Below are 25,247 nucleotides of genomic sequence, written 5' to 3'. Positions count from 1 at the left end.
ATTTTGATACGCATGTTGTTGACTGCATAACATAATTACAAGAAACAACCAGTGTAATGTGGCAATTTCCTTCACAAATCCCCACAAAATGCTACTAGAGTGTTGTGATTACTTCACGAGAAGGATTACTGTTTGCCCAGATCAAGAGGATACATATGAAGTGGTTTGGCATATCCTACAGATGGTCAGCACCGAAATGAGACTCAAAAACAGCCCCAGGACACCCTAGAACAATTATATCTGACCAATTCTTGGGAACAAGCTGAGCAGACATTGCGACCATTTTCAGCATATGAAATGAGAAAATCTCTAAGTGCATTAGAACAATCTAGGCAAGAACAGGCCATTCAGCTCAACAAAGCTTGCCAGTCGTATAACACTTAATTCTACTAAAATAATATCAAAGCTAGTTTTGAATGTCCCTAAAGTTCTACTGTCTACCACACTACTTGGTATCTTATCCCATGTGTCTACAGTTCTTTGTGTAAAGAAAAAACAGTCTCAATCCACTGTACTAATTCCCTTCATAATTTTAAACACTTCAATCATTTCTCTTGTTAGTTTCCTTTTGCTTAAACTAAAAAAGTTCGGCTTTTTTGATCCTTCCTTATAATTCATCCCTTGTTGCCTTGGAATGAGCCTAGTCGCACTTCTCTGGACATTTTCTAGTGCTGCTATGTCCTTTTTGTAGCCTGATGACCAGAACTGCACACAGTACTCCAGATGAGGCCTCACCAATGTGTTATGAAGCTTTTGCATAACCTCCTTGGATGTGTACTCATACAGTACATTAATTCATACTGTTACAGAAAAGTAACAAGTTCAGTTACTAGTATAATATATATATATATATATATATAGTGGAGGACTGCCGGCTTCCCATGCCGGTCCGCACCCCCAGGCCGCCAGGAGGAGCTCTCCCAACAGCAGGATCGTGCCCGAGGTCCAGCAGGGCCTTATGGACCTTGTAGTGTTTATACACAGCCCTGCTGGATACCTTGGGGGCCACCAGGAGTCGCTGTGGGCGACTTATGGGCTCTTTTGTGCCCTATGACCCGGGAGTACGTCACGGTCACGTGACAGGAAGGAACGACGTGCTCCCGGGTTGAAGAAAAGGACTGATTGCCCTGACCCGGAAGGAATAAGGAACTGTGGACTGTTGGGACAGAAATACCTCCGGGTCAGGGGCTATAAAAGGACGGTGCCTCAGTCCAGATACTGAGCTGTGCTGGGAGGTGGAGGAGCAAAGTGTCTGGGCGAGCAGGAGAGTGATTATAGTGTTGTGTAGAAAAGAGTTTATTCTATATGAGTAGTGTGGAGGGTGCTTGGTGCACTGTGGGAAAAGAAAATAAAAAGTATTGGACTATTACCTGGTGTCTGGAATTCTACCTCAGGGTTCAAGGGAGCATTAGCGCCCCTACTGCCACAATATATATATATATATATATTCTTGAATTAATTATATATATATTAGAAAAACTATAAATAATAAATCATATTTTAAAGTTGCATTTAGAGAAACTTTTCAGTTACAACTTTGTCTGTACTCAACAAAATAGCAGACAGGAGGCTGAACATCCCCACACTATTATAGTACATAACATTATGTATTACTGAACTGTGTAGGATAAAATGAACACATTGTGAGGGGAAAATGTCCATCTTTCACTCATTTACCTTTATATGCAATTTAACTTATAAAGAAAGTCCACTTGCAATTTTAAATGATGAATGAATATTATAAATAAATAGGATCATAATTTCTGTCCTTCTACATTGAATTATTTAGACCAGGTCACTTAGAAAGTTTCATTTTCTTGAAATGTGGCTTCCAGGAGTTGAATGATCCATTTTATAATAGTTTTGTCAATAATCACAATTTGGATTATGTCTGGGAAGTAGATTTCTACCTTAATTACTAGGACTGGTAGTAAACATGTCAAAATGCAATATTATAACAAGAATTTAAGAAATAAAAAAGCTTTATTTACCAACTGGTTCCTTTTGATTCTGGTGCAAGATTTTACTATTACTTCCATCCATGTTGGCCATATTTATTGTATTTCCATCAGTCCAATAAAGTTTCCTAAAATGAAATGAAGTTGTGTAAATAAATAAAGCAAAGAGTTTATTTTTTATTTACCTCGTCTTCAATGAGCCAGCTGTTTACAATGTGAAGCAAAGCCTCTAAAACAAGAAAATGATTTGAGTCTTCACTTTGTCTTTTCCTATCCTCACTTCATTCCCACAACTTCTTCACAATTTAATAGCTTCAGAATGTCATTTCTCACTGTTCATCACAGTTTTAACCACATGTCCTTAAGTGTGATCCCCTTTCTCCCAGAACCCAATTTGCAGTTACAATCTGAGGCATTAAGTTAGGAAAGTATATTATAATATGATGGCACTTGGGCTCTCAGTGTCAGATGGCATCAGCACATAGGACTCATTAGCTAAATTATACAAATACAATCTTCATTACATTTTAGCATTTCAAAACATAAAAAAAAAATAATGTACAATTCAAAACAGGATGCTTAAAATAAATAGATTTATTCATCAAGACTAAGGGCCTTCCATCTAAATATTTTTCTCTAATGGCTTTTGTCAACTCCTACATCCTGAAGCTTTTTGTGTCCTCATATATTGAATTATCTCTAAACCAGAAAAAACAAATCCTAATTTAATAGCAAAATAAAAAAGAAACAATTTGCTTAAAGAAGGCAATGCTAACATAAAAGCAGAGAATTCAATGAGTCTTGTAACATTAACTATTACCACATTTGTCCTGTGGTTTAAAAGCTGTACCTAATGTCACCTTCAAATGCTTTATAGAGGATGCATTGAAGTGGCAAATGTACTTTTAATTACCCTAGCATAAAAGGTTAATAAACTTGAAAGCAGTAATTACCAATAACTGTGGAAATGTGATTGGATTATCCTCATTTTTAAATCAGAGTAAATTGAGAATCTTTTTTAACAACAGAAAAAAAACAGTTGACCTTTAATAGTGTTAAATCTAAACAACATTTAAAGTAATGGAGCACCCATTAGTGGATAAAATCATAACTTTTAGAAAATTAAGAAAATTTCCAAAATGGTAATACAATAGAATGGAAGCTGAATGTACAAAGTTATTATTCTTTTTTAATTTCTTTCAAAAAGACACTCATTTCACAGACTTTTACTATATGTAGAATTAGTTATCCCATGACCTGTACAACCCAAAAAGTTAAAAGCAAGTTAAAATTTAACATGCAACTAGAACATCATTGTGTATGAGTGAGTTTTACTCGGCATCACGTCATCCTTGCATAAAGTACTATAAAGTTCCAAATGCTTTAGAATAGTTATTTTTTAACCAAAAACACGAGGAAGAATGAATAAATGGAGAAAAATATTAAAATAGGAAATAAATAAAGCAAAACCTTAGAATCTGTGTATTCCTATGAGAAACCTTATGGGACTTTCACAACCCTACATACTAGGTGGTGCATTAAAAAGTAGCCTTTAAATCAGAAAGTACACACTAACCTTTGTGAAACACCCACTTGTTATGATATTCTCTATATTGACTCATGAGGGCTTCTATCCATACAATCTGCAATGCTAATGACAAAGTCTAAGCTACAGATGGAAGAGTTTCTTGATTTTGGTCCATGATTTCCAGAACCTGTAGTATTCTGCTTTGTTACCAGTTGATAAATTGCTTAGCAGAAGAACATGCAAAGGGTATTCTCCCATGTGTCAACTAGAAGGAGTCTGTACTAACATACAACTCCACAATCAAAATATACACTACATTTACCATGCATATGGCATGTCTTCTTTCTAGTCAACACACAGACAGCAATACTAGCAAAACAGACTGATAAGAATGCCAAATAAAATATATACAGTACAGGGACTTCCTCCTAGCTTTACCTGACTACATTTGCAGCTGCTAAAATCAGGGCAGGACTCCTTATTGTGCCTGGGAGAACTTCCCTCAGCCACCCTGCGCAAAGTGGTGGCACTAGCAAGTTATGGAAGCAACCATGGGTTTCTTGAATTAATTAAATATATTTTATTAAAAAAAGAATAAATAAAAGGATGGAACCTTAAGCAGAACCAAATCATTATCATCTAATAACTGACTGACTTTTTGGTTTGCCCCACAGCTTTGTTTCATATATATATTTTTGATCTCTCTTTCACCTTTTGACTTGCACTAACTCCAATTCTAGGTTGCTCACATCACTTTTGGAGACCTCGTCTTATATCATACATGACATCTGGAGAATGACACTGCATATTTTTTTGTTTTTCTTGAAATACATTATTACCAACCTATCAAGTAATGGGAAAAACTGAAAAAAAAATAGATATATAATATATGCAGTAACTCTGTAAATGTTCATTTAGTTCTGAGGTTTCTGCTTTCTGGAGATAATGTTCTAGGTCTGTCAGTAATGTGCTATCAAAATCAATAATGAAATCTCATAAAAAAATCCAGTTTTTCTAACTGATTCTGACTGTAATGTTATATAAATCAACTATGACTGTCAATCGATTTCAATGTAGTAGAAAGTGATGGTGATGTTAGCTTAATCCGGTCCTTGGCAGAAGACATTAAGTTTGAACTCTGATAGGTGAAATAGCTAAAACAATAAAATTGCTTTGTAAGTAAGCAGCAGTTTGAATATCAGTAGAATATCCCAAACTAAATAATTAAATTAAGCAACCAACCACTCTATCTGTCTATCTATCTATCTAGATGTGGCAGAATGCACTGACTCTTTTTCTTGCTTTCCTGCAGACCAATCACAGGAAATTCCACCTAGCCCTGTTGACGTCACTTCCGGGCCTGAACCCATAGAGGAAGACCTTTCTGGTTTCCGGCCCTCTTGATATCATGTCCGGGCTCGAGCCTATGGTTGAAGACCCTTCTGATCCCCAGCCCCTCTGATGTCACTTCCTATCCTGACCTTTAAAAGCCTCCACCTTTCCCCTATTCCCTCAGTTTTGTTTGTGCACATCAGTCCTATCATTTATTTGCAATTTGCAGCCAGGAAAATAATATACGGGTGGCTGCCCCAAATATATATATATATATATATATATATATATATATATATATATATATATATATATATATATATATATATATATATATATACTGTATATATAAAAAAACAGACCAATATTAAGACCAATTAGAATAAATATATTTTTACTATTTATTTATTTGTTTCTTAACTAATAAAATGGTGGCCAGACATTCTTCATATATAGCTCCTCCCAACATTCCAGAAAAAAAAACTTTTTTGGCAGCCAAATATTTCTAAACTCCTGCATTTTCTAGAAAAGCTATTGATTCTTTTTCTCTGCTGTTTAGCCACATCCCATATTAATTTTGCACAAACTATTCCTACTGATTTTTGAAGTTTCCTGAAGATTACTCTTTTACTGTTTGTTCCACTAGTGTTTGCTAGATGGGACAGGCAAACAACATGAAAACATTATTGTCAAGGCAAATGCATTTATCATATTTTAACTATTAATCAAATAATGTCTAGGGTTTTAATAACAAAATACTATAGTAAAAATGTATACTGTATACCTTTTGCTAACTAAGGCTAAACATGGCTTCAGCATTCTTGATTATGATAGAAAGGCTCAGAATTGGAACCAGAAAGCAAATAGATGCGTTATGAAAATGAATATTATTGTAAGTACACATTTAAGCTATAGGTTTTTCTATAGAAGAAATAATGTGCAGTAAACTGGTTTATAATAAAAAAAATAAAGTTACACATTTCTTTTTGGAATGAGACTGCGATTTTGTTGTTCTTACCCTTTCAGTGGGTGAACCACAAGACACTTTGGTTTATCAATTCCATGAATGATGGAGGTCTTCAGGGAGCCGTCTAATCGAGCAATGTTTATTTGGCTTTCATCATACTCTGAGCTTACCCAGTACATATTCCTAGATATCCAATCTATAGCAAGTCCACAAACATTAAGTAGATCTGCAAAGACAAAAAAAATCCTTGTTTGAAGATTGCTAGTTTAAAAAATTTAAGATACAATTTTGCTTTCAAAAATTAGAAGTGAATTGAAAAAAAGGCTTAGTTAGTTTTATTGCTCCTGAAAATTCATATGCACTTGCTTTAAGCAGATTCACATTCAACAGAAGAACTGGCAGTAATCCGCACATATAAAAAGTGAAGCTGTCGAGTATAACAAATGAGTTGGCAGCCTCCTTCTCTCAGAGTGGGCCAAATAGAGATACTGTAGAAAGGTGGTGGGCTGTGAGACAGCAGCATAAACACATTTGTAAATTAATAGAAGTGTTTATTTTCTGATCAAGACTACCTGGTTTATGCCTCTTCTCTGCAACAACACAATTTGTTCAGGCTAATGAGAAAATAAATACTGCACACAGTATTTTGTTATTAGGGATCATATTTCATTCAAATTTGAAATAAATTACCTGCTATCAGGGAATGCACTGTATTATTTGCCTAAAGCATTTTAAACAGGAAACATTTAAAACAGGGGATTACATACATTGCCATCTAATGTGAATATGTGAGAGCTTAAAACTAGCTGTGTTCTGTCCTGTTCTGATAGATAGGCATATTATATATAACTATTTTAGTACTATTATACTATTTAGTAGTATTTTAAATTTTTGAAATATATATATATATAACTGTCTGAACAATATATAATAATATATTACATTTTTTAGGTAAGACATTTTCAAATATAAGGTGTCCCAAAAGATAATATTTTAATAATCCACAATGTTAATCTGATTTCCTGTAAAGGTTATTAATACTAGCAAAAATTTACCTAATACTTATAAAGTGTAACCTTAGGGTGAATGTCAAAAAACAGAATAGCTATACTAGACATTTTGAAATTCTCTTATTGATAATGTAAACAAAGTAAGTTTAATATCCAATAAAAATCTAAACCAGCCAATAAAGAAAATAAAAACCTCTTATAATTTAACTTCTTCACTTTATATATTTATTTATTTTTTCTTTTTACCTCCTACTATAACAGTCTCCAATCCAGTTCCATTTACATAAGCTCGTTTTATTGTCTGCGTTTTTACATCAGCCCAGTACAGCCTTTCTTCCAGAGCATCATAATCTACTATGGTGACATCGTCAATATCGGGTACAGTAAAAGCAGTTATAATATTCATGTATGGATTTTCTATATCAACTCCTCTGATTTCAGAGTGTCTAGCATAAAGTAGGAATTTCTTCAGTTCTGAAAATACAAAAAAGGGGAGATTTGACAATTGTTTAAGACAGCAAAATGATAATACGTTATGTACACATTATTGTCAGAACACATTTAAAAACTTTTTGGTAGCTATCTCAATAATACATTTCTAAGTACAATATAAAGTTACGATTAAACATGGTATTTTATATTATGAAAAAGTGAACAACCAAATAGTTATGCCATGATTCCCTTCAAAGTAAAGCATAAAACCACAACAATAAAAATCATGCACTGTGAATTTACATACTCATGTTATGGTATTTGGTACACTGTATTAATGCTGGAGAGGAAATTATCTTTTTACTTGACATTTGGAGTTCAGAATGCAGGGTCAGCCATTGTACAGCATCCCTGGAGCAATTTTCAGGTTAACGGCTTTGCTCAAGGGCCCAACGGAGTAGGACCCCTTCTGGCAGTAACAGGACTTTAACCAGAAACCTTCCACATACCAGTGCAGATCCTTAGCATCAGAGCCACCACTCCACCTCATATACAGTATGTAAGCAAATGTACCTAAACCAAATTAGGATCGATGGTTAGATCAGGGAATGTCTATGTCAGTCTTCATTGCGATATATTTAGGTATCTTATTTGTCTTCCAGTTCAAAAACATGCATCCTATGAATGATTACAGTTAGTTGAGTAATTGTGCAACAAATTAGTGTCACATTAATAAGTGGCTCCTACAGCGCCTTATGCCCAATACTGCCCGAGGGGGATTTGGCTTACTGAAACCTTATGAATCAGAAAGCACTCTAAAATTATTTATGATGTGGAAGGCCACCTGACAATGGTAGAACAGGAAAGTGGAAGGACCTGTCTAGAACCGTGAAGGCAGAGAAGAATCTACACTGGTTTTGAAAATAAAGATATGTACACTGGAATGATAAAAATCACAGTGGCAAGGATGTAAATGTCTTGGGTGCCCTGGAGAAATAATTGAACCTACTGGAAGACAGAATTTTAATGTTGAGCAACCAAGAGCCTTATAATAACTAATGCATTATATTCAGGTTGGTATAGGGCATAAAGCAGTCTCTGAATGGGACAGTGTGAATGCTTTAAGAGAAGAATGGCCATTTTAATGCAGAACAGAACTCAGAATACAAGCGAGATTACATCATAGAGTATGGATCTGCCCTAACTCAAGCGATTCTTGCATTTAAAGCCATCTCATGTGTGAGGGTTCACTAAATCTTAAATCAGTTGACAAGCAGGGGAAATACTCTTAGAGGAAGATGCCATGTTACTCAGAGAGAGAGAGAGAGAGATTGAGAGGTGTTTGGGAAAGTGGGTCAGCCACTCTACCCAATAGACTATGGCAAGTTGACAACTAATTAGTAAGAATGTCTAGAAGAGGCAGGGTTAATTTAGTTTTTGCTTTTATCTTTGCAATTTTGATATCTTTTTGTTTATCCAATCCTTTAGTCAGTCAACCTGCTATATCCTAACACAGGGTCACAGGGGTCTGCTGGAGCCAATCCCTGCCAGCACAAGGCACAAGGCAGGAATAAATCCCAGGCAGGGCGCCAGCCCACCGCAGGCCCTCCTTTAGTGTGTTTCAAAATAAGCACACATATTTTGACATATTTGTCTCCCTTGGCATTATTTTGGGTGTGAAAAGACACCAGAATGGTCTCCACTCCAGTTACAATGGATTTATCTATATACCTATTTAATATTAAGGATGAATGCAAACTGATCTCAGAATCTCTCTCCCATGAAAAAGTCACCTGAGATACTGGGAGCCTGGATTTTATTGGACGGAATGAAGAAGAACAAAGAAGATTCTGTCATCAGATTAGTTAGCCCAGCACAGGCTACAGACTACAGAATACCCAGGAGGGGTTGGACGGCCAGTTCGTTGAGGTCTCCAGGACTGTAACTATGTCTGACTTTGGTCTTTGGCTTTTTCTCTTACGACTGACCGTGGACCCCCCAAGAGGTTTATTTCCTGCAGGCAGTGAGTCTCCTTCCACTGTTATTTCGCCATAGTTCAACAATTCATTAATGACAGATATTGTTGGTTTCCAGGTTAAGGGGTAACAGTTTGCTGTGTATTTAAACAAATCGTTCTTTATATGTACTAGTTCTGTATTTAGTACTTACTTATTAGTTCTGTATTTAGTAAAATTTACCTGAGAACTTGTCACAGCGCTCTGTGACTACACTTTGTGAATGCTACACGAAAATAAACTGAAACTGATATCCAACAAAATCAGATTGACCAAGTAAGTTGGGGTATTAAAGGAGTAGTGTTGGTTTTGTTGGTAAGAAAATACATAATTCTGTCATTGGGATATGTAAAAATAAAGCCCACTGCCTGAAACAATTAAAGACAGTGACAGCCGCAATCTACTGGCTCTTAACTCAAAATTTTCTTTATCTTCTCCATGAATGTTTGCAATAACTTTCTTCCAAGGACAGATGTAACTAGACACTAGAGTTGTGACTACCACTTCTATTACAACTAGTCATCACTTCCTCACTATATTTTCATTTTACATTTGTAGACTGGAATGATATGACAATTTAGATCTTATCGAGGTTGAACCTTACCCACCCACTGTTCCCTTTAATTAATCAGGTAAATAGCTTACGTAAATCAACATGACTGACACTGACAATAACAAGACATTTTGGCCCCTCAACATCTCTTAATATCTACGTATAAGAAAAAGTGTGATTTTTTTTTTCAATTTTGAAAGCTTTCATTTAAATATGGAAATCATGTGGGCAAGCAAGGGTTTACTAGAGGTGCTTAAATTGAAGATGACTATAAACATTATCAACTGGCAATATAAATAATGGGAATAAGTTAAGGAAATTAAAAGATATGGAAGATTTAGAAACAGCAAAACCTCACATAATAGTCTGTGGAAGTTACTGACTATGCATTTTGGTAAAGAATAAATTTTATAATATTTTCATCTTGATATTCTAATTTTTTGTTTCATTTTGTTATCAGCAGTGGAATTAAAACAGAAAGATGCTAAATTGTAAGGTTAAATATAATTTATATTTACTGGAAGCACAGATTAATTGAAAACTTTATAGAATAAACCTAACAAATCATCCATCATTCTACTTTCTGGGTTATGTTTTGACAGCCTTTCAGTTCTTGACATGTCTCCTTTCTGAAAGGTAATACTTATTAAAGTTTGAAGGTCTCATCTAAATTCTATTTGCAGTCCTTGAATTGTACAATTAAATACTTACCATAGCAGGACTTCTTATTGGTGCCCAGCTTCATCAGGTGAGGGCATCCACATGCTGCCGTTCGGTTGTAGCTGATGAGACACAGATGTGAACACTGACCTCGACCATTATTTGCTGCACAAGGATTTGAAGCTAAACATAAGAAAGCAAGCATTCAGTTATTCAAGCCAAGCAGCAAAGTAATCTGAAGTGATCATATAATATTTATACAGTGACATTCTCTGTTTAATGAGGGAGAAATGTTACACGGTATAATATGCCTAAATATTCTGCAGCACGCTATTTAATATCGCCGGACCATAAAAAATACCTATGTCATATATTACACTATGAAGCATTACTATCCTATTATATATATAGGACACAAAAATTTTTTTACAAATGAAATTTATATTTTACTGAAGGGTTCATGAGACTTTTACAGTGATAACCCTCCCAGGATATGACTGTTTTAAAGCATACAGTATACTATAGAAGGAGTGCAGCTAATGATTCAGCAGCTTTAGAGATTTCAAAGGTGCCTTTTGAATGAATGAATTGTCAGGTTACAGTCTGGTCAGAAAAAGCTGAAAACCAATTTTCACAGTACTGAGACAGCTTGAAACTGACCCAGTACTGCCCGATGAGAGATACTAGCTGTGATAAAACCATGACCTCCCACAAAATAAGTTCTAGCAGGTGTAGAATGAAAACCCCACAAATGGATATAATCTCTACAGCTATGGCATAAAACAAGTAACTATGGAATGAGACTTTAAGATAAACTCTCCAAGAGGAAATCACAAAGCACAAGACATTCTTATATTAAATACAAAAGAGTATATTTGACCATCATGGTGAACATTGTATTTGTTCAAGTAAATTTTAACACAACTTAAATACTTTGTTCAATGTGTATTAGTTAATTAAAAAAAACATAATATATGCTATAGAACGACAATAATTAATAATTTCATCCTCCATCAGCGTTCTGTATCCACTCAACCCATTATCACAAATGTATAGGGGCATTTGTCACACAAGCAAACACATCCACACTCACTTATACTGAAGCAATTTAGGGTCTCCAGTTAACTTAACATGCCAACATGCTACTCAATCAAATAATTAATGAATTAATCAATCAGTCAATTAATGAATGAATGAATTAATGTATACTGTGCAGAAATTTCAGAATGAACTTAAAGAGTATGTAGGGAGGAAGCATTGAATTGCCTGATAGTAGTGGGCGGATAAAATCCCCAAAGGTGCTTTTTAGCACACTGTGGTGGAATAAGACTGTGGCTATCAGTGGTCCAAGAGGGCATTATTTACCTCCATTGTCTCTGCAGCAGCCTTACCGACTTTGGAGGCTATACAGTCAATTCTTTTGCCCAGGTAATCCTGCTTAAATTAAACTTGAAGCTTTTCTCTTCTATATCACTAACCTCATATCTCAAATAACAAGAGTATCTGCAATGTTTTAAACTTTTTATGCTGCTAGATAGAGCCAAAGTTGCACATGTACGTGTGGACTTTCCTCATCTAAGTTGCTGTGATAGAGACCATTGCAGAGTCTTGTTAAACATTTCTGAATGCATCAAAAAAGAATGGTGTATTGTTTCTTGTAGACTCAAAGTGTATCTATTAGGAATACAGATACATGGTTAGCTTTCAGCACAGTTTAGAAATATGTTCCTCAGTAAAGTAACTGTGGATGGATGTAAAGATCAGCAGGCCTGTCAATGCATAATGAACTAAAATATCTCAAATTCAATCAAATCCATTTCTTCATGTAATCAATGAAAAAAGAAAACACAGGGAAAACAAGATGGTGCTATGGTGGAATGCAAATCATTATTAATAACATTGAAAACACAAGAAAGAAAAAGATATGCTATTATTATATTTGTGAAAAACCATATTCAAATAATTGTTTGAAGCAAAAGAACCACTGGAAAAAAAATTAATTTATAAACCAGATTTTTACACAATGGCACAGTCATGATGTTGAATCACAGATTTCCAAATATAAGTTTAATACACCCTATTCTAAAAAAAACCCCAACCTATTCAGATAATATTTAGTGTAACCAGTTAACCAAACCTGCATGACTTTGGAGATGCAGACGTGGAGAGAATGTGTCATTAGAGTCGTTATGACCAAAAATATATTACCATTCCCCAATTATGAAATGCTTTTTTGTTTCTTTGGTTATATTCTTGAATAAAAGTGCATGTGTTTATTTATTTGGACTAAAGTCTTCACACATTTTACACTTCACGTCATTATTAGTATAGCATGGAAAAATTTTCTGCGTTAGGTATGTGTTCAGCATTTCTCGCATTTCCTTTCCTCCTACACTTACCCAGATCTTTATAGACATGGAACACACATGAAAAGCATGTACGTGAGCCCTCCTCGATCGCGGGAGTTGCATTCCAGAACCCCCCGCGAAAGGTGAAAATCCGCGAAGTAAAAATCATATGTTTATATGGTTATTTTTATATATTTTAAGCCCTTATAAACTCTCCCACACATTTATAAACATTTCCAGCACAGTTATACAGCATAAACCCTATGTATTCTCTTAGATATTAGGTTAGATTCGTAGAAATTATGTATGTAAACACACTGTTTATATACAGTAAAACTTAAATATTATATTAAAGATATCGAGTGTCTCCGATATCACATGTTACAGCCATTACAATAGACAGGCCACCAGCAATAAATACGTACGATGCAAGAAAATTGCATACAGTAAAATGTGTGTACAGTGACACTAAACGTACGTACATGTACTAAGTACTGTATGCAGAAAATTAATTATGGTTATTCACCAACAATGACACGACAACTTGTCTGATAATGATGAGTTTAATTTTACTGCACAACAAAGGAGAGCATTACAGCTCTTCTAAAAGAACCTCTTCAGGTGACTGTGTAGTACCGCCATTGTTCTTCTTCCGGCAGTCTTCAATCCAAATCCCTAAAGCATATTCCATCCGGACTACTGCCTTATTACATCCACTTACAACTCGTTTTGCACCCTGGTTAAAGTACACTGCGGCCATAGAGCGTATATTCTTTTCCTCCTTTTTAAATAAAAATGCCGTAATAGCATTCTACAGCGGTGTAGCTATTCCCTTCCTTCAACATATCCAAAACTTTTACCATTTCGGCAATCGTTAGCATCTTCCGTTGGCGCTTGGGCATGGCCCCTGAAGCAGTAGCAGGAGAAGATCGTTTTGGTGCCATAACAAAGGGCTTGACTATGCACAAAGATAAACACAAAACAGCACAAAAGTTAACTCTTTACACAGCGAAACACATTGATGCTGAATGAGCGAGATGAAACTTCCTGGTTAACGCAGTGGAATTGAATTTGGCGCTCTGTCGTTGAGCCAATCAGCACACAGGAACTTAACTGTGTGCTCTGATTGGGTAGCTTCTCAGCCACCCGCCAATAGCGTCCCTTGTATTAAATCAACTAGGCAAACCAACAAAGGAAGCATGTACCAGAAATAAAAAGACCCATTGTCCACAGAAACCCATGAAGCAGCGAAAAAGCCGCATTATATATCTAGATATGCTTACATAAAAAATCTGAGATAGAGTGAAGCCACGAAAGTTGAAGCGCGATATAGTGAGGGATTACTGTATTCCAAAAAACGATATACTGTATTATGTACCCTATACAACTCCAGGCACATCACACGCAGATAAGGAGCCTTGGTTTGAGCTGGGAGAACTTTTTTGACCGCGACCTGAGTTCCGTCAAGGCGGAGGATGGGACAGCAGGCTGCTTGCTGCTTGCGCTGATCAAAGCATTTACAAAACAAAAGATGTGTGAAAGTATTTAAGGTGGGCCAGAATTATACGTTTTTTCGTAGGCTTCAGGAATTCTAGTGTTAATTAGTCTATATTCTGATCCTGCTTTACTTATTACACTGAGATGGTGGCCTACACATATAGAATAACATACAATCCAGTCACATATTGAATGCTGCTCACATACCCATATTCACTTATTCAGAATCAGATTGGAGCTGCTAATTAACCCAACTTGCACTTTTTGGGCTACAGATTTTTGCTGGAGTACCTAGAAAAAAATCTCCATAAACATGGGAAGAATAAGCAAAATCCACACAGATGGCAGCCCTTGAAGCCAAAGGTGGCATATAAGCCTTTGAGTGCTGCAAGATAATGAACAAAATGAGGCTTCTCATACATAAACACGTTAGATGTGCAGCTATTTTCAAGCTGCACAGTGTTTTACTTGATCTAAGAAATAGCCAGATGGTGGTTGTTAGTGGGGTGGAGGTTTTCACAACACCCAGAATTCTCAATTATTCCAGCAAAATCCCATCAGTTAATCCTTAGAAAAATTCATTTTCTTTTTGATTTGGAATATAGCCACTGTAAGTAAACATTTTATTCAGGCTCTGGCTAGAGCCTATTGGGAATTAGGAGACATTGTAAACTGGATCATCTCATCCTGAATTATCTTGTTTATACTGTCAGGACAATTCAACTACTACTTGACTTACTGACCTCCTTAAGCTTGCAATCAATGGCCTTTCTACAGAAAGGGCTGTGGCTTTTTTAACAGTGACTGATATTTACTCTTTGAGACTGCTAGACATTTTCTCTACAGAAATTCTATGAATTCATTTTCCACTATATACACTTTTTTGTCATTTGTGGAGTTACAGGGGTCGGAGGCTATGTTAGCATATTGGAAAGGATGTCGATATACCTACAGTATTATCTCACACATAAAGATTCAGTAACAAATCAGGGTTATCAAGCAGCAGGTGTTTAAATTGGGATTTTTTTTATCTTAATGAATTTTCTGCTGGTGGCATTAACAGTAAAACTAGAAAACTAGATGAAAGGGAAATAAATCCTTACCTCTTTGATCTGGATATGGATGTTATGAGTCATGGGATAAAAGACCAATCCCCTGGTGCATGCATTTTGCTGATGACATTGTGTTGTGTAGCACCAGAAAAGGGAAATTGGAGAGTAAGTCGGAAGAATGGAGAAGGGCTTCGGAAGATAGTGGGTTGAAGAGAACAGAAAGAAAGCAGAATATACTGTATGAGGGGTAATGATGATCAGGATTCAGTAGTCAACCTGCTGGGAGAGCTACTGAAACGACTGGATAAATTTAGATATCTAGGATCAGCCCTAGAATGAGATGGAAAACTATAAGCACAGATAACCCATAGAATGCAGGGTGGATGGAACAATTGGAAGACGGTAGCAGGAGTATAGTGTGAAGGTTAAAGTTAAGTTTTTTAGTGGTGAGACCAGCAAGGATGTATGGAGCTGAGGCATGGGCAGTAAAGAAAATGCAGGAGAAAAAGTTACAAGTGGTAGAAATGAGAATGTTGAGATGGATGTGTGGAGTTACAAAAAAAAGACAAATAAGAAATGAGACAATCAGTGGAACAGCAAAAGTGAGAGAGACATCTAAGAAAGAGCACAAAAGTAGGTTGAATGTGACAAGGAGAGACCATTAATATGTGTGCAAATGAGTGACTGGAATGGAAGTACAGGTGAAGAAAAAGTTAGGGAGACCAAAGTAGAGGTATTTGGATAAAGTTAAAGAAGATCTGAAGGAAAACGGCTTGACTGGTGAGGAGGTGCAGGACAGAGCTGTCTGGAGAAGGCTGACCAAGCACATCGGCCCCATATAGAAGGGGAAAAAAGATGAAGAGGATGAAGAAAAAGAAGCATTAAAAGTAAAACTAAGCAAATTATCACATAGTCACATAGGCTTGATTTAGGGTGTGCTATGTAGTGCAGTTGTTGAGGATTTTGATTAAGGATCATTATCATTAACTTTAGTGCTATTAGCTTTGAAAATTCTAGGCCTTTGGCAGCTTAAAAAGAACACCATTTATTTTAGCAGAATCAACCTAGACTTCCTTTTCACTTGCTTTGTTTTAAACTTTTATGTCTCAAGGTCTTTATGTTCTCTGAATAAGCAAGCAGGCAGATCTTGTTTTGGGAATGCAGGTGCTGAGCTTCTCACTGATAGAAGAAAAAAACAAACTGCACGCAAGGCCTTTGCCTGTGTGAGTACAAGGCAAGCTCTCAAGCTAGCGCATAAACATATAAGCACTAAAATGGCATTTAGATTTATTAGGGCTCATCAATACCTTAGGCATCCATCCATCTATCCATTATCCAACCCGCTATATCCTAACTACAGGGTCACGCTGGAGCCAATCCCAACCAACACAGGGCGCAAGGCAGGAAACAAACCCAGGGCAGGGTGCCAGCCCACCGTAGGACGCACACACCCACACACACCAAGCACACACTAGGGACAATTTAGAATAACCAATGCATCTAACCTGCATGTCTTTGGATTGTGGGAGGAAACCAGAGTACCTGGAAGAAACCCACGCAGACACAGGGAGAACATGCAAACTCCACACAGGGAGGACCTGGGAAGCGAAGGTAATAAAGTTAAAATAAAATGCATTACAAAATCTAGCTAGTCTGAGCTACTGTAAATAGGGGATTAACAGCTAATTATTGAAGGTTTAGGACCTTTCCCTGCACATAGATGTCTGTGAAGTAAGCAGCACCTTAGCCTCTGTTAGACAAGTGTACAGCTGCATGCAATAACTTAACTCTCTGCGTTCACAGGTTTTTATATTATCATACACATATATATTTTAGATTGCCATTTAAGTTCATATGCCAATGCTTCTTTATATATCCTCCTTCTTCTTCTTCTTTTTTATTCGGTCGCTCCTCGTTAGGGATTGCCACAGTGGATCATCTTTATATTCTAATGATAGTTAATAAAGTTGCGGCAGAACACAATAGTTAGCTAAAAGAATCAATTGCTAAAGGCATGTCTTTTTCTCTTCTTTCAAGCAGCCAGGAATTACCGTGTCAAGGCTGTCCACAGCTTGGCCATTATCAGAGAAGCTGCGCACTGCCACTTACTGGCACAGTTACCTATTATTTAGCCTTACAAGGTACAGGGATGCTAGTACAACAAGAAACCATTAATTTTATTATGAATTAGGCAATCCAGTTTTCACGTGAGTCCTTCTGATTCCAACTTGATAGTGAGACCTGATTAACCAAAAGGCCATTGATCTTTAACAACTCTGGTTTAAGATGTGGGAAAGAAGGGAGGAGTAATCAGGTGATGTCCATCTCCAGATGGCAAATATGTCCTTAGGGCCAACCATGAACTAAGATGGCTTTATGTTCTCTGCATTTGGTTCTTATGAAATGCAATAAAGTCTAAATTCTGACTTCCATTCTGAAGACTGTTCATTGTTTAATAAAGATTTCTCCACAACACAGTTCGCAAAGAAAGTTTCACAACAAATATATATGCATATTTGCTCAAGTGTATTAAAGGAAGCAAAAGAAGAAAGAATGCTATAATCTTTAATATATTTTTTATTCACTTACTAGCAAAATACCCGCGCTTCGCATCGGAAAAGTAGTGGAAACATTTTGAAAATAACGTAACATGATTGTCAATGTAATTGTTTTGTCACTGTTGTGAGTGATGAGTGTTGCTGTCATATATATATATATATATATATATATATATATATATATATATATATATATATATATATATATTGTGAGCTGGAGGGCTGATCGCACCCCAAATAGATACAGACGCCCCTGGGAAAACCACAAACCCTGAAACACTGACTACCACCCTCACATTGTTCCTTATCCTTGCACTATAACGCATAATACAAGCCTCGCGCGGTACTCCGCCGACTTATAAGCCTTGCGCAGCGCCTGTCAGTTTTGGAATTGATTGTTTGCTTTTATCTCTCTCCGCTCCTAGCGGAACTGTCATCTCTGACTTGTCATGGAGCACGTTTTAAGCTCATGTGTTTGCAGTGTTTGAATAAAAATCCTTCTTGTTTCTACGACCTCCTGTGTCTCTGTGCAAATCTGTGACCCAAGCGTGACAATATATATATATACACACACACACACACATATAAACATATATATATATACTAGCAGAATACCCGCGCTTCGCAGCGGAGAAGTAGTGTTTTAAAGAAGGTACGAAAAAGAAAAGGAAAAATTTTAAAAATAACGTAACATGATTGTTAATGTAATTGTTTTGTCATTGATATGAGTGTTGTTCTCATATCTATCTATCTGTCTATCTATGTTGTTCTCATATCTATCTATATATATATATATCTATCTATCTATATATATATCTCTATCTATCTATATATATACCTCTATCTATCTATCTATCTATCTATATATATATATATATATATATAGCAAAATACCCGCGCTTGGCAGCGGAGAAGTAGTGTTTTAAAGAAGGTACGAAAAAGAAAAGGAAAAATTTTAAAAATAACGTAACATGATTGTTAATGTAATTGTTTTGTCATTGATATGAGTGTTGTTCTCATATCTATCTATTTGTCTATCTATGTTGTTCTCATATCTATCTATATATATATATATATATATCTATCTATATATATATATACCTCTATCTATCTATCTATCTATGTATATATATATATATAGATAGCAAAATACCCGCGCTTGGCAGCGGAGAAGTAGTGTGTTAAAGAAGGAAAGAGAAAGAAAAGGAAACATTTTGAAAATAACGTAACATGATTGTCAATGTAATTGTTTTGTCACTGTTATGAGTGTCGCTGTGATATATATATATATAGCAAAATACCCAGCGCTTAGCTGATGTCATGTGTTAAAGAAGTTATGAAAAAGAAAAGGAAACATTTTAAAAATAATGTAACATGATTGTCAAAGTAATTGTTTTGTGTATTTGGTGGCAGCGTCACAAAGTTGTTTTCGGTAGCTGCATCAGAAAATGTACCACGCCTGACACGCCTCCTTTTTACTGTTTTCTCACAGCTTGGATTGCTGCTGTCATATATATATACACACACACATACACACATACATACATATATATAATATACATATATATATTGTGGCCCCCGGCCGGGGCGGGAGCCCGGCCGGGACGCTAGGAGGACGTGAGGAGGGCTTGTGCCTCCTCCAGACCGCGAGGCGTCCGTCCTGGTTCTGTTGGGGCCACGGGTTGAGGGCATGGAAGCCCTTCCCTGTAGGGGCCGTGGTCACCGCCAGGCGGCGCCCGATGCCGGTTTATCCGTGCGGTTGCCGGTTGGGGCTGGAGCCCGGCCGGACGCTTGGAGGACCGGAGGAGGGCGAGTGCCTCCTCCAGACGGAGTGGGGGCGTCCGTCCTGGTTAGGCAGGGGCCTCGGGTACAGGGCTTTGAAGCCCAGCCCTGTAGGGACCCGTGGCCACCGCCAGGCGGCGCCCCGGTGCCTAATTATCCCGGGAGCCCGGCACTTCCGCCACACCAGGAAGTGCCGGGGGGAAGACTTTGTGTGGCGCCCGGAGAGCTGCCAGGAAGGCAGCCGACACTTCCGCCACGCTGGGGCGTGGCCAAGGAACAGATGGCGGAAACACCTGGGGCTCATCCGGGGCATTATTTAAGGGGCCGCCTACCCTCCAGTCATTGGTGGAAGTCAGGAGGCAGAAAGACTGAACTGGAGAGAGAGGATGGGAGGCGGCCAGGAAGGCAAAGAGACTGTGGGCCCTGGACTTTGGGGGAATCAGTGCAAGAGGCACTGGGGTTCGTGAGTGTGCACTGGACTTCTGTATTTGTAAATAGTGTAAATAAACAGTGTGATGGGTGACAAATTGATGTCCGTCTGTCTGTGCCGGGGCCAGCGTTCACAATATATACACATACATATCTTCATATCTACATATCTATATACATATCTACACACACAAATTATATATATATGTGTGTATGTATGTATGTATGTATGTATGTATGTGTGTGTGTGTGTGTGTGTGTGTGTGTGTGTGTATATATATATATATAATCTAGATAGGGTGTGTGTGTATATATATATATATATATATATATATACACATACATACATATATATACACATACATATACTTGTGTGTATGTTTGTATGTGTCTATATGTGTGTGTATAGCTTTGGTCACTGAGTGCAAGGGAAAAATAATGAAATATAGTCTATAAGTTATTAAACAGTAAAACATTAACGTTTTAAGAAGTACAGGTACATTGAGCACTACTGGAGTGGTTGGGTAAACTACATTTTAAAGACTGTGTAACAAAACAGGTAAGTAACTAACAGCAGCTAAAATGTATATGGATCATCTCTCGGTAGTAGATCCCTTTTGAAAGGCGCTACACGACGGCTGTGGTATAGAAATTACATTTTCTATGTGAGCGTTCAAATTTGTGCCTCTGGTAATGTGCCTTACCGGCAATTAAAGAAAATTATTTTTGTGTCCTCTGCCGTGTTAAGAGAGAAAGGCTTTGGTTTGGGATAAAAGGAAAAAAGGTGTAAAGAAAGGAAAGTTGCCTTTTTCTTTTATATAGTATAGAGATGTGTTCGCTGGCGTTATGATCGCCTTTTGGGACAGTCGCTGGGTCTTGTGTAGACTGGTGAGACGCCCCGCCATTAATCGGCTGTGATGGCACTGTGAGTCCTCCACTCGTATGCGTGTGTTCATAATCCGAGCTGAGGACCTGATAATCGATATCGTGCAAAAGAAAGTGTGAATCGCCTTAATATTATTTTGCCGTGGTGTAGAAAAGGGGTCCCGTGTTTGCACTTGTCTGGGCTATAGCTCAGGGGGCGGATGAAAAAAATTAAAAGTGCTCACTTTGACTTAAGGCAGAAGCGCAGTCAGCGTTCAAAGGCCGGCACAGCTATGCACGCGCTGGCTGCTCGACTTTTGCTGGGCAGGAGACCCCTTTGCAGACACGTTCATGATATCAAAAGTCTCAGCGCTCTTTGGAGGTCATTCATATATTATATATATAGCAAAATACCCCGCTACGAGCGGAGAAGTAGTGTGTTAAAGAAGTAATGAAAAAGAAAAGGAAACATTTTAATAATAACGTAACATGATTGACATTGTCATGAGTGTTGCTATCATATATATTCCTGCCTAAATAAGTCACCCTCGCGCTCTTACTTTTTACCGTTCATTTAATCATGGCTAGTGGCGGAAAAATTATAAAATGGAAGGAGGATGGCTTTACCAAAACAATTATTGATGGCGAATCGATTATTCATAAAGCTTGAATTGGTGATCTGTTTTTCTGTGTTAACCTCATATTTTTCATACTTCTTCTCAAACTAAGGTGGTGCGAGGGTAAAATGAATCGGGATGCGCTGATCAATGTAATCGTGTACCAGGAAATCATGCATTGACAAAAGCTCCCTTTGCTTGTAATGCAAAGTGTGATTAAATGCATTATTTTTCAACGCGTTATGGAGCACATGCATCGAAGCTTCTCAGCTGTGCTTGTGCTAAGAAAAGGAAAGATTTTAAAAATAGCGTAACACGATTGTCAATGTGACCTTTTGTAAGTAGTGCCTGGAGGATTCAGTGTGTTGAAACTCTAGAGACAGAGTGTGTATTAACTTGAGGTAAATGGGAGGGGAGATGATGACGTGACTCCCCCACCCGCCTTTAACTGTCAATCCCCCACAAACACAGTCTCTCGGAATTTGCATAAGCACACCCCTTCACCTACAATTTTAACTTAGTTACAAAGTGATCAAAACTCTCGCTTATATCCCGCCCCTCTCATTAAACTTGTATCCCGCATTACCTGTGGGCATGTGAAACGCCAGCGTAGCCTGTCTATGAACTTAATTTAAAGTTTAGGTTTACACCTTGCTTTCTTTCCGAGGTAGCAGCACTCATGAATATGGTAGTATATGCCACTCCCGCTTCTTATTGTTTCGCTGCCTTCTCAATTATATAATGCATGTTTTCTTAAGCGCTTTTTGTAGGTCTTCCTGGTTTTCTACGTACTGCGTTGACAGTCAGTTCATGTGATTACGTGGGAGGCGTGATGATGTCACACGAAACTCCGCCCCTACGTCTTTGCAGCTCTACTCCATTACAGTTAATGGAGAAAAATACCTTCCAGTTATGACCATTAGGCGTAGAATTTCGAAATGAAACCTGTCCAACTTTTGTAAGTAAGCTGTAAGGAATGAGCCTGCCAAATTTCAGCCTTCTACCTACACGGGAAGTTGGAGAATTAGTGATGAGTGAGTGAGTGAGTGAGTGAATGAGTGAGTGAGGGCTTTGCCTTTTATTAGTATAGATATCCATACATATATACATATACATCCACATATATATATACAGTACATATATATACATATCTACATATACACACATACATATACATACACACATACATACATACACACAAATACATATATATATATACATACATATCTACATATATACATATACACACACACACACATATATATACACACTCTTTGGAGTGCGAGCAACTGTTGCTGGGGGTGCCAGAATCCAACAAGGAAGAAAAATGAAAAACATTATTTGTACAAAATTTATTTATCTATTCCTAAATAATTAAATGGGCAGGCTATTTCGTATCAGTGCAATACGCTGCTTGTTAAAACGGATGACTCCCACTCTTACGTGCAAGTATGCGTGGATATTATGAACTATTGTATCTGTTCAAGTTCTATTTAAATTTTAAATAGAAGGAATTTTTATTTAGTCGACAGAAATATATTTGGTAGGAATGTAAGTTAAATGTAGGCATCATTGCATACATTTTTCTTCACTATAGAAATGTAAAGAGTAAATTCGCCTTACATTCCAACCAAAAATATTTGTGTCGACTAAATAGAACTTGAAAAGATATATTTTTTAGAATGTGATCGCGCAATTCAGATCGAGTTGACGCGCACTACATCAAGCCTGCGTGCTATTGTGGTTTCGCCTGCGTGCCTCAATAAGTCACCCTCCCCTCGCTCTTACTTTTTTACCATTCATCTAATGATTACACTGAGTATGGCTTTACCAAAACAATCATTGATAGCGAATAAGGTATCCATTATTCATAAAGCTTCAATTGGTGATGTTCCCATAGATTTCCAAGTTTTAACCCTGAAAGGTAGTGTCTTGCAATGCATTGGCAAAGTACCTACCAGCAGAATATTAGTGTATTTTGAAAAATGCTGGCTATGCTATCCTTAACTTCTGTAATGACCCTTTTGGCAACAAAATATTGAAGTTCATTGACCCATGTTAACTCGTCTAATCAAATGCCAATTCATGTCATGTCTTTTGAATGGCTTGTGTTTTGGTTCACAGCAACATGGTCACTGTGTTTATAAAGTAACTAGCTACATGCTTCTACAAAATGTTAACTGTCCAGAAACAAATTGAAAATTTTAATTCATAAACCTAATGTGGAACTGATGTGTCTGCAATATGTAATATTATTTTTGTTTAGCAAATCCAGTGTTTATTAATACATTACTTATGCCAAATGATGTCGTCTTCTGTCACTTATCTAATACCATTTGAACGTTACATACTGCACAAGAGTTTGGATAAGACTAAAGTAGGTCAGGAGATTCTACAATGGCTTCTTTACATAAATGGGCATAATATTGGAGTGCACATCTGGAGATAAATTATGAAATAGTTAAGACAAGAAGAGGTCAGTACATAAAGAATCATGAAATCAACTTTACTGGGCTAAGGCAAATATAAATCAGAAGTAAAGCAAAGAAGTCACAAACATAAAATACTAACGTTTGTAAGGAGCTACTCAAACTGGCACACTCTGTGGCACATGCCCTGGCTAGTTACAAAACTAAGGTATGTGTGTACAATGTGTATATAACATTGCCAAGTGATAAGAGCACAGTTTGCTGACAAAAGGAACTGGTCTAGAGAAGGCATGTCAAACTCAACTCAACACATTGCATACACAACGTGGACTAATTATGTCATGAAACAACTACCTGAACATTTTCTTTGCAGACAAGACATTCACGTCTTTCTGCTCATCACAATCGTATATTTTGCCTAGCATCTCTCCATAAATTGTCTGCTTTATCGACGTTTCTTTCTTGGGCAATGCTGGTTAGGAAAGTGCCCAGCGGCCACAGGACCAAAATATAACGTTTAAATATGAAGACTGGGTGAGAGTGGGGAATAAAATAAATGCAAGATTTTGTAGGTAAGGCAAAGTAAATCCATGCATCTGCATCAAGCGACCCCATTAAAAAAACACACACTGGAGATGAAGCACACATATACCACAGTCAGAAACAGGCTGCAAACACATTTTACATTAATAGAAATGCAAATATATTTTTTATCCACATACAGCAATCAAGTCAGCAGAAAAGACAAAAGAATAGAGCCAGTGAGCTGCAGAAGAGTGGCCAGTCCTGACACCTGTACAGCTTTAAACAGTAAAGACAGTGGAAGCATGTGTTGAGTTACAACCTTTTTCATGAGACCCTCACACTAAAATACTAATGCTAAAATCACCCTAAAACATTTAACATTGGCAGTATGGCTGTGACAGACATGCGTACCGTATAATGGCAAGGTTGGCATCAGACTACACAGTGAGTGTCTTGTAGTTTGGGACTGACCAGGATCAGACTTGAGAGAATTTGTGTAATATGTGTAATTTCAAAAATAAATGTGTTTTTTTTTTCAGGTGCACAAAAAAAAAAACCACAAAAAATAATGCCCCAATCAAAAACGGTGAATTATATTTACAGTAAAGCGGTTAGTCCCAAAAATGAAAAATAAAGACAAAAATGTATACACACAAAATTGTAGTCTTCCTAAAGAAAAAAAAAACAAGCA

General features: G+C 37.0%; 1 protein-coding gene across 1 annotated transcript in view; it reads right to left on the bottom strand.

Moving 5' to 3' along the window:
* LOC120530667 (low-density lipoprotein receptor-related protein 1B-like) overlaps positions 1–25,247 on the bottom strand; it is a 1,848,048-nt gene that overhangs the window by 656,659 nt on the left and 1,166,142 nt on the right. Inside the window, exons 29-32 of the mRNA XM_039755091.1 lie at positions 10,507–10,638; positions 7,042–7,269; positions 5,837–6,011; positions 1,992–2,086 (exon numbers count right to left, since the gene is read on the bottom strand). Coding sequence (XP_039611025.1) covers positions 1,992–2,086; positions 5,837–6,011; positions 7,042–7,269; positions 10,507–10,638 — 630 coding nt within the window. The remainder of the gene's footprint in view (positions 1–1,991; positions 2,087–5,836; positions 6,012–7,041; positions 7,270–10,506; positions 10,639–25,247) is intronic.

The sequence above is a fragment of the Polypterus senegalus genome, chromosome 6 (genome assembly GCF_016835505.1).
Source record: "Polypterus senegalus isolate Bchr_013 chromosome 6, ASM1683550v1, whole genome shotgun sequence".
In the NCBI taxonomy this organism is placed as follows: Eukaryota; Metazoa; Chordata; class Cladistia; order Polypteriformes; family Polypteridae; genus Polypterus; species Polypterus senegalus.
The sequence above is the reverse complement of the archived record's forward strand: the minus strand, read 5'-3'. Positions and strand labels throughout refer to the sequence as shown.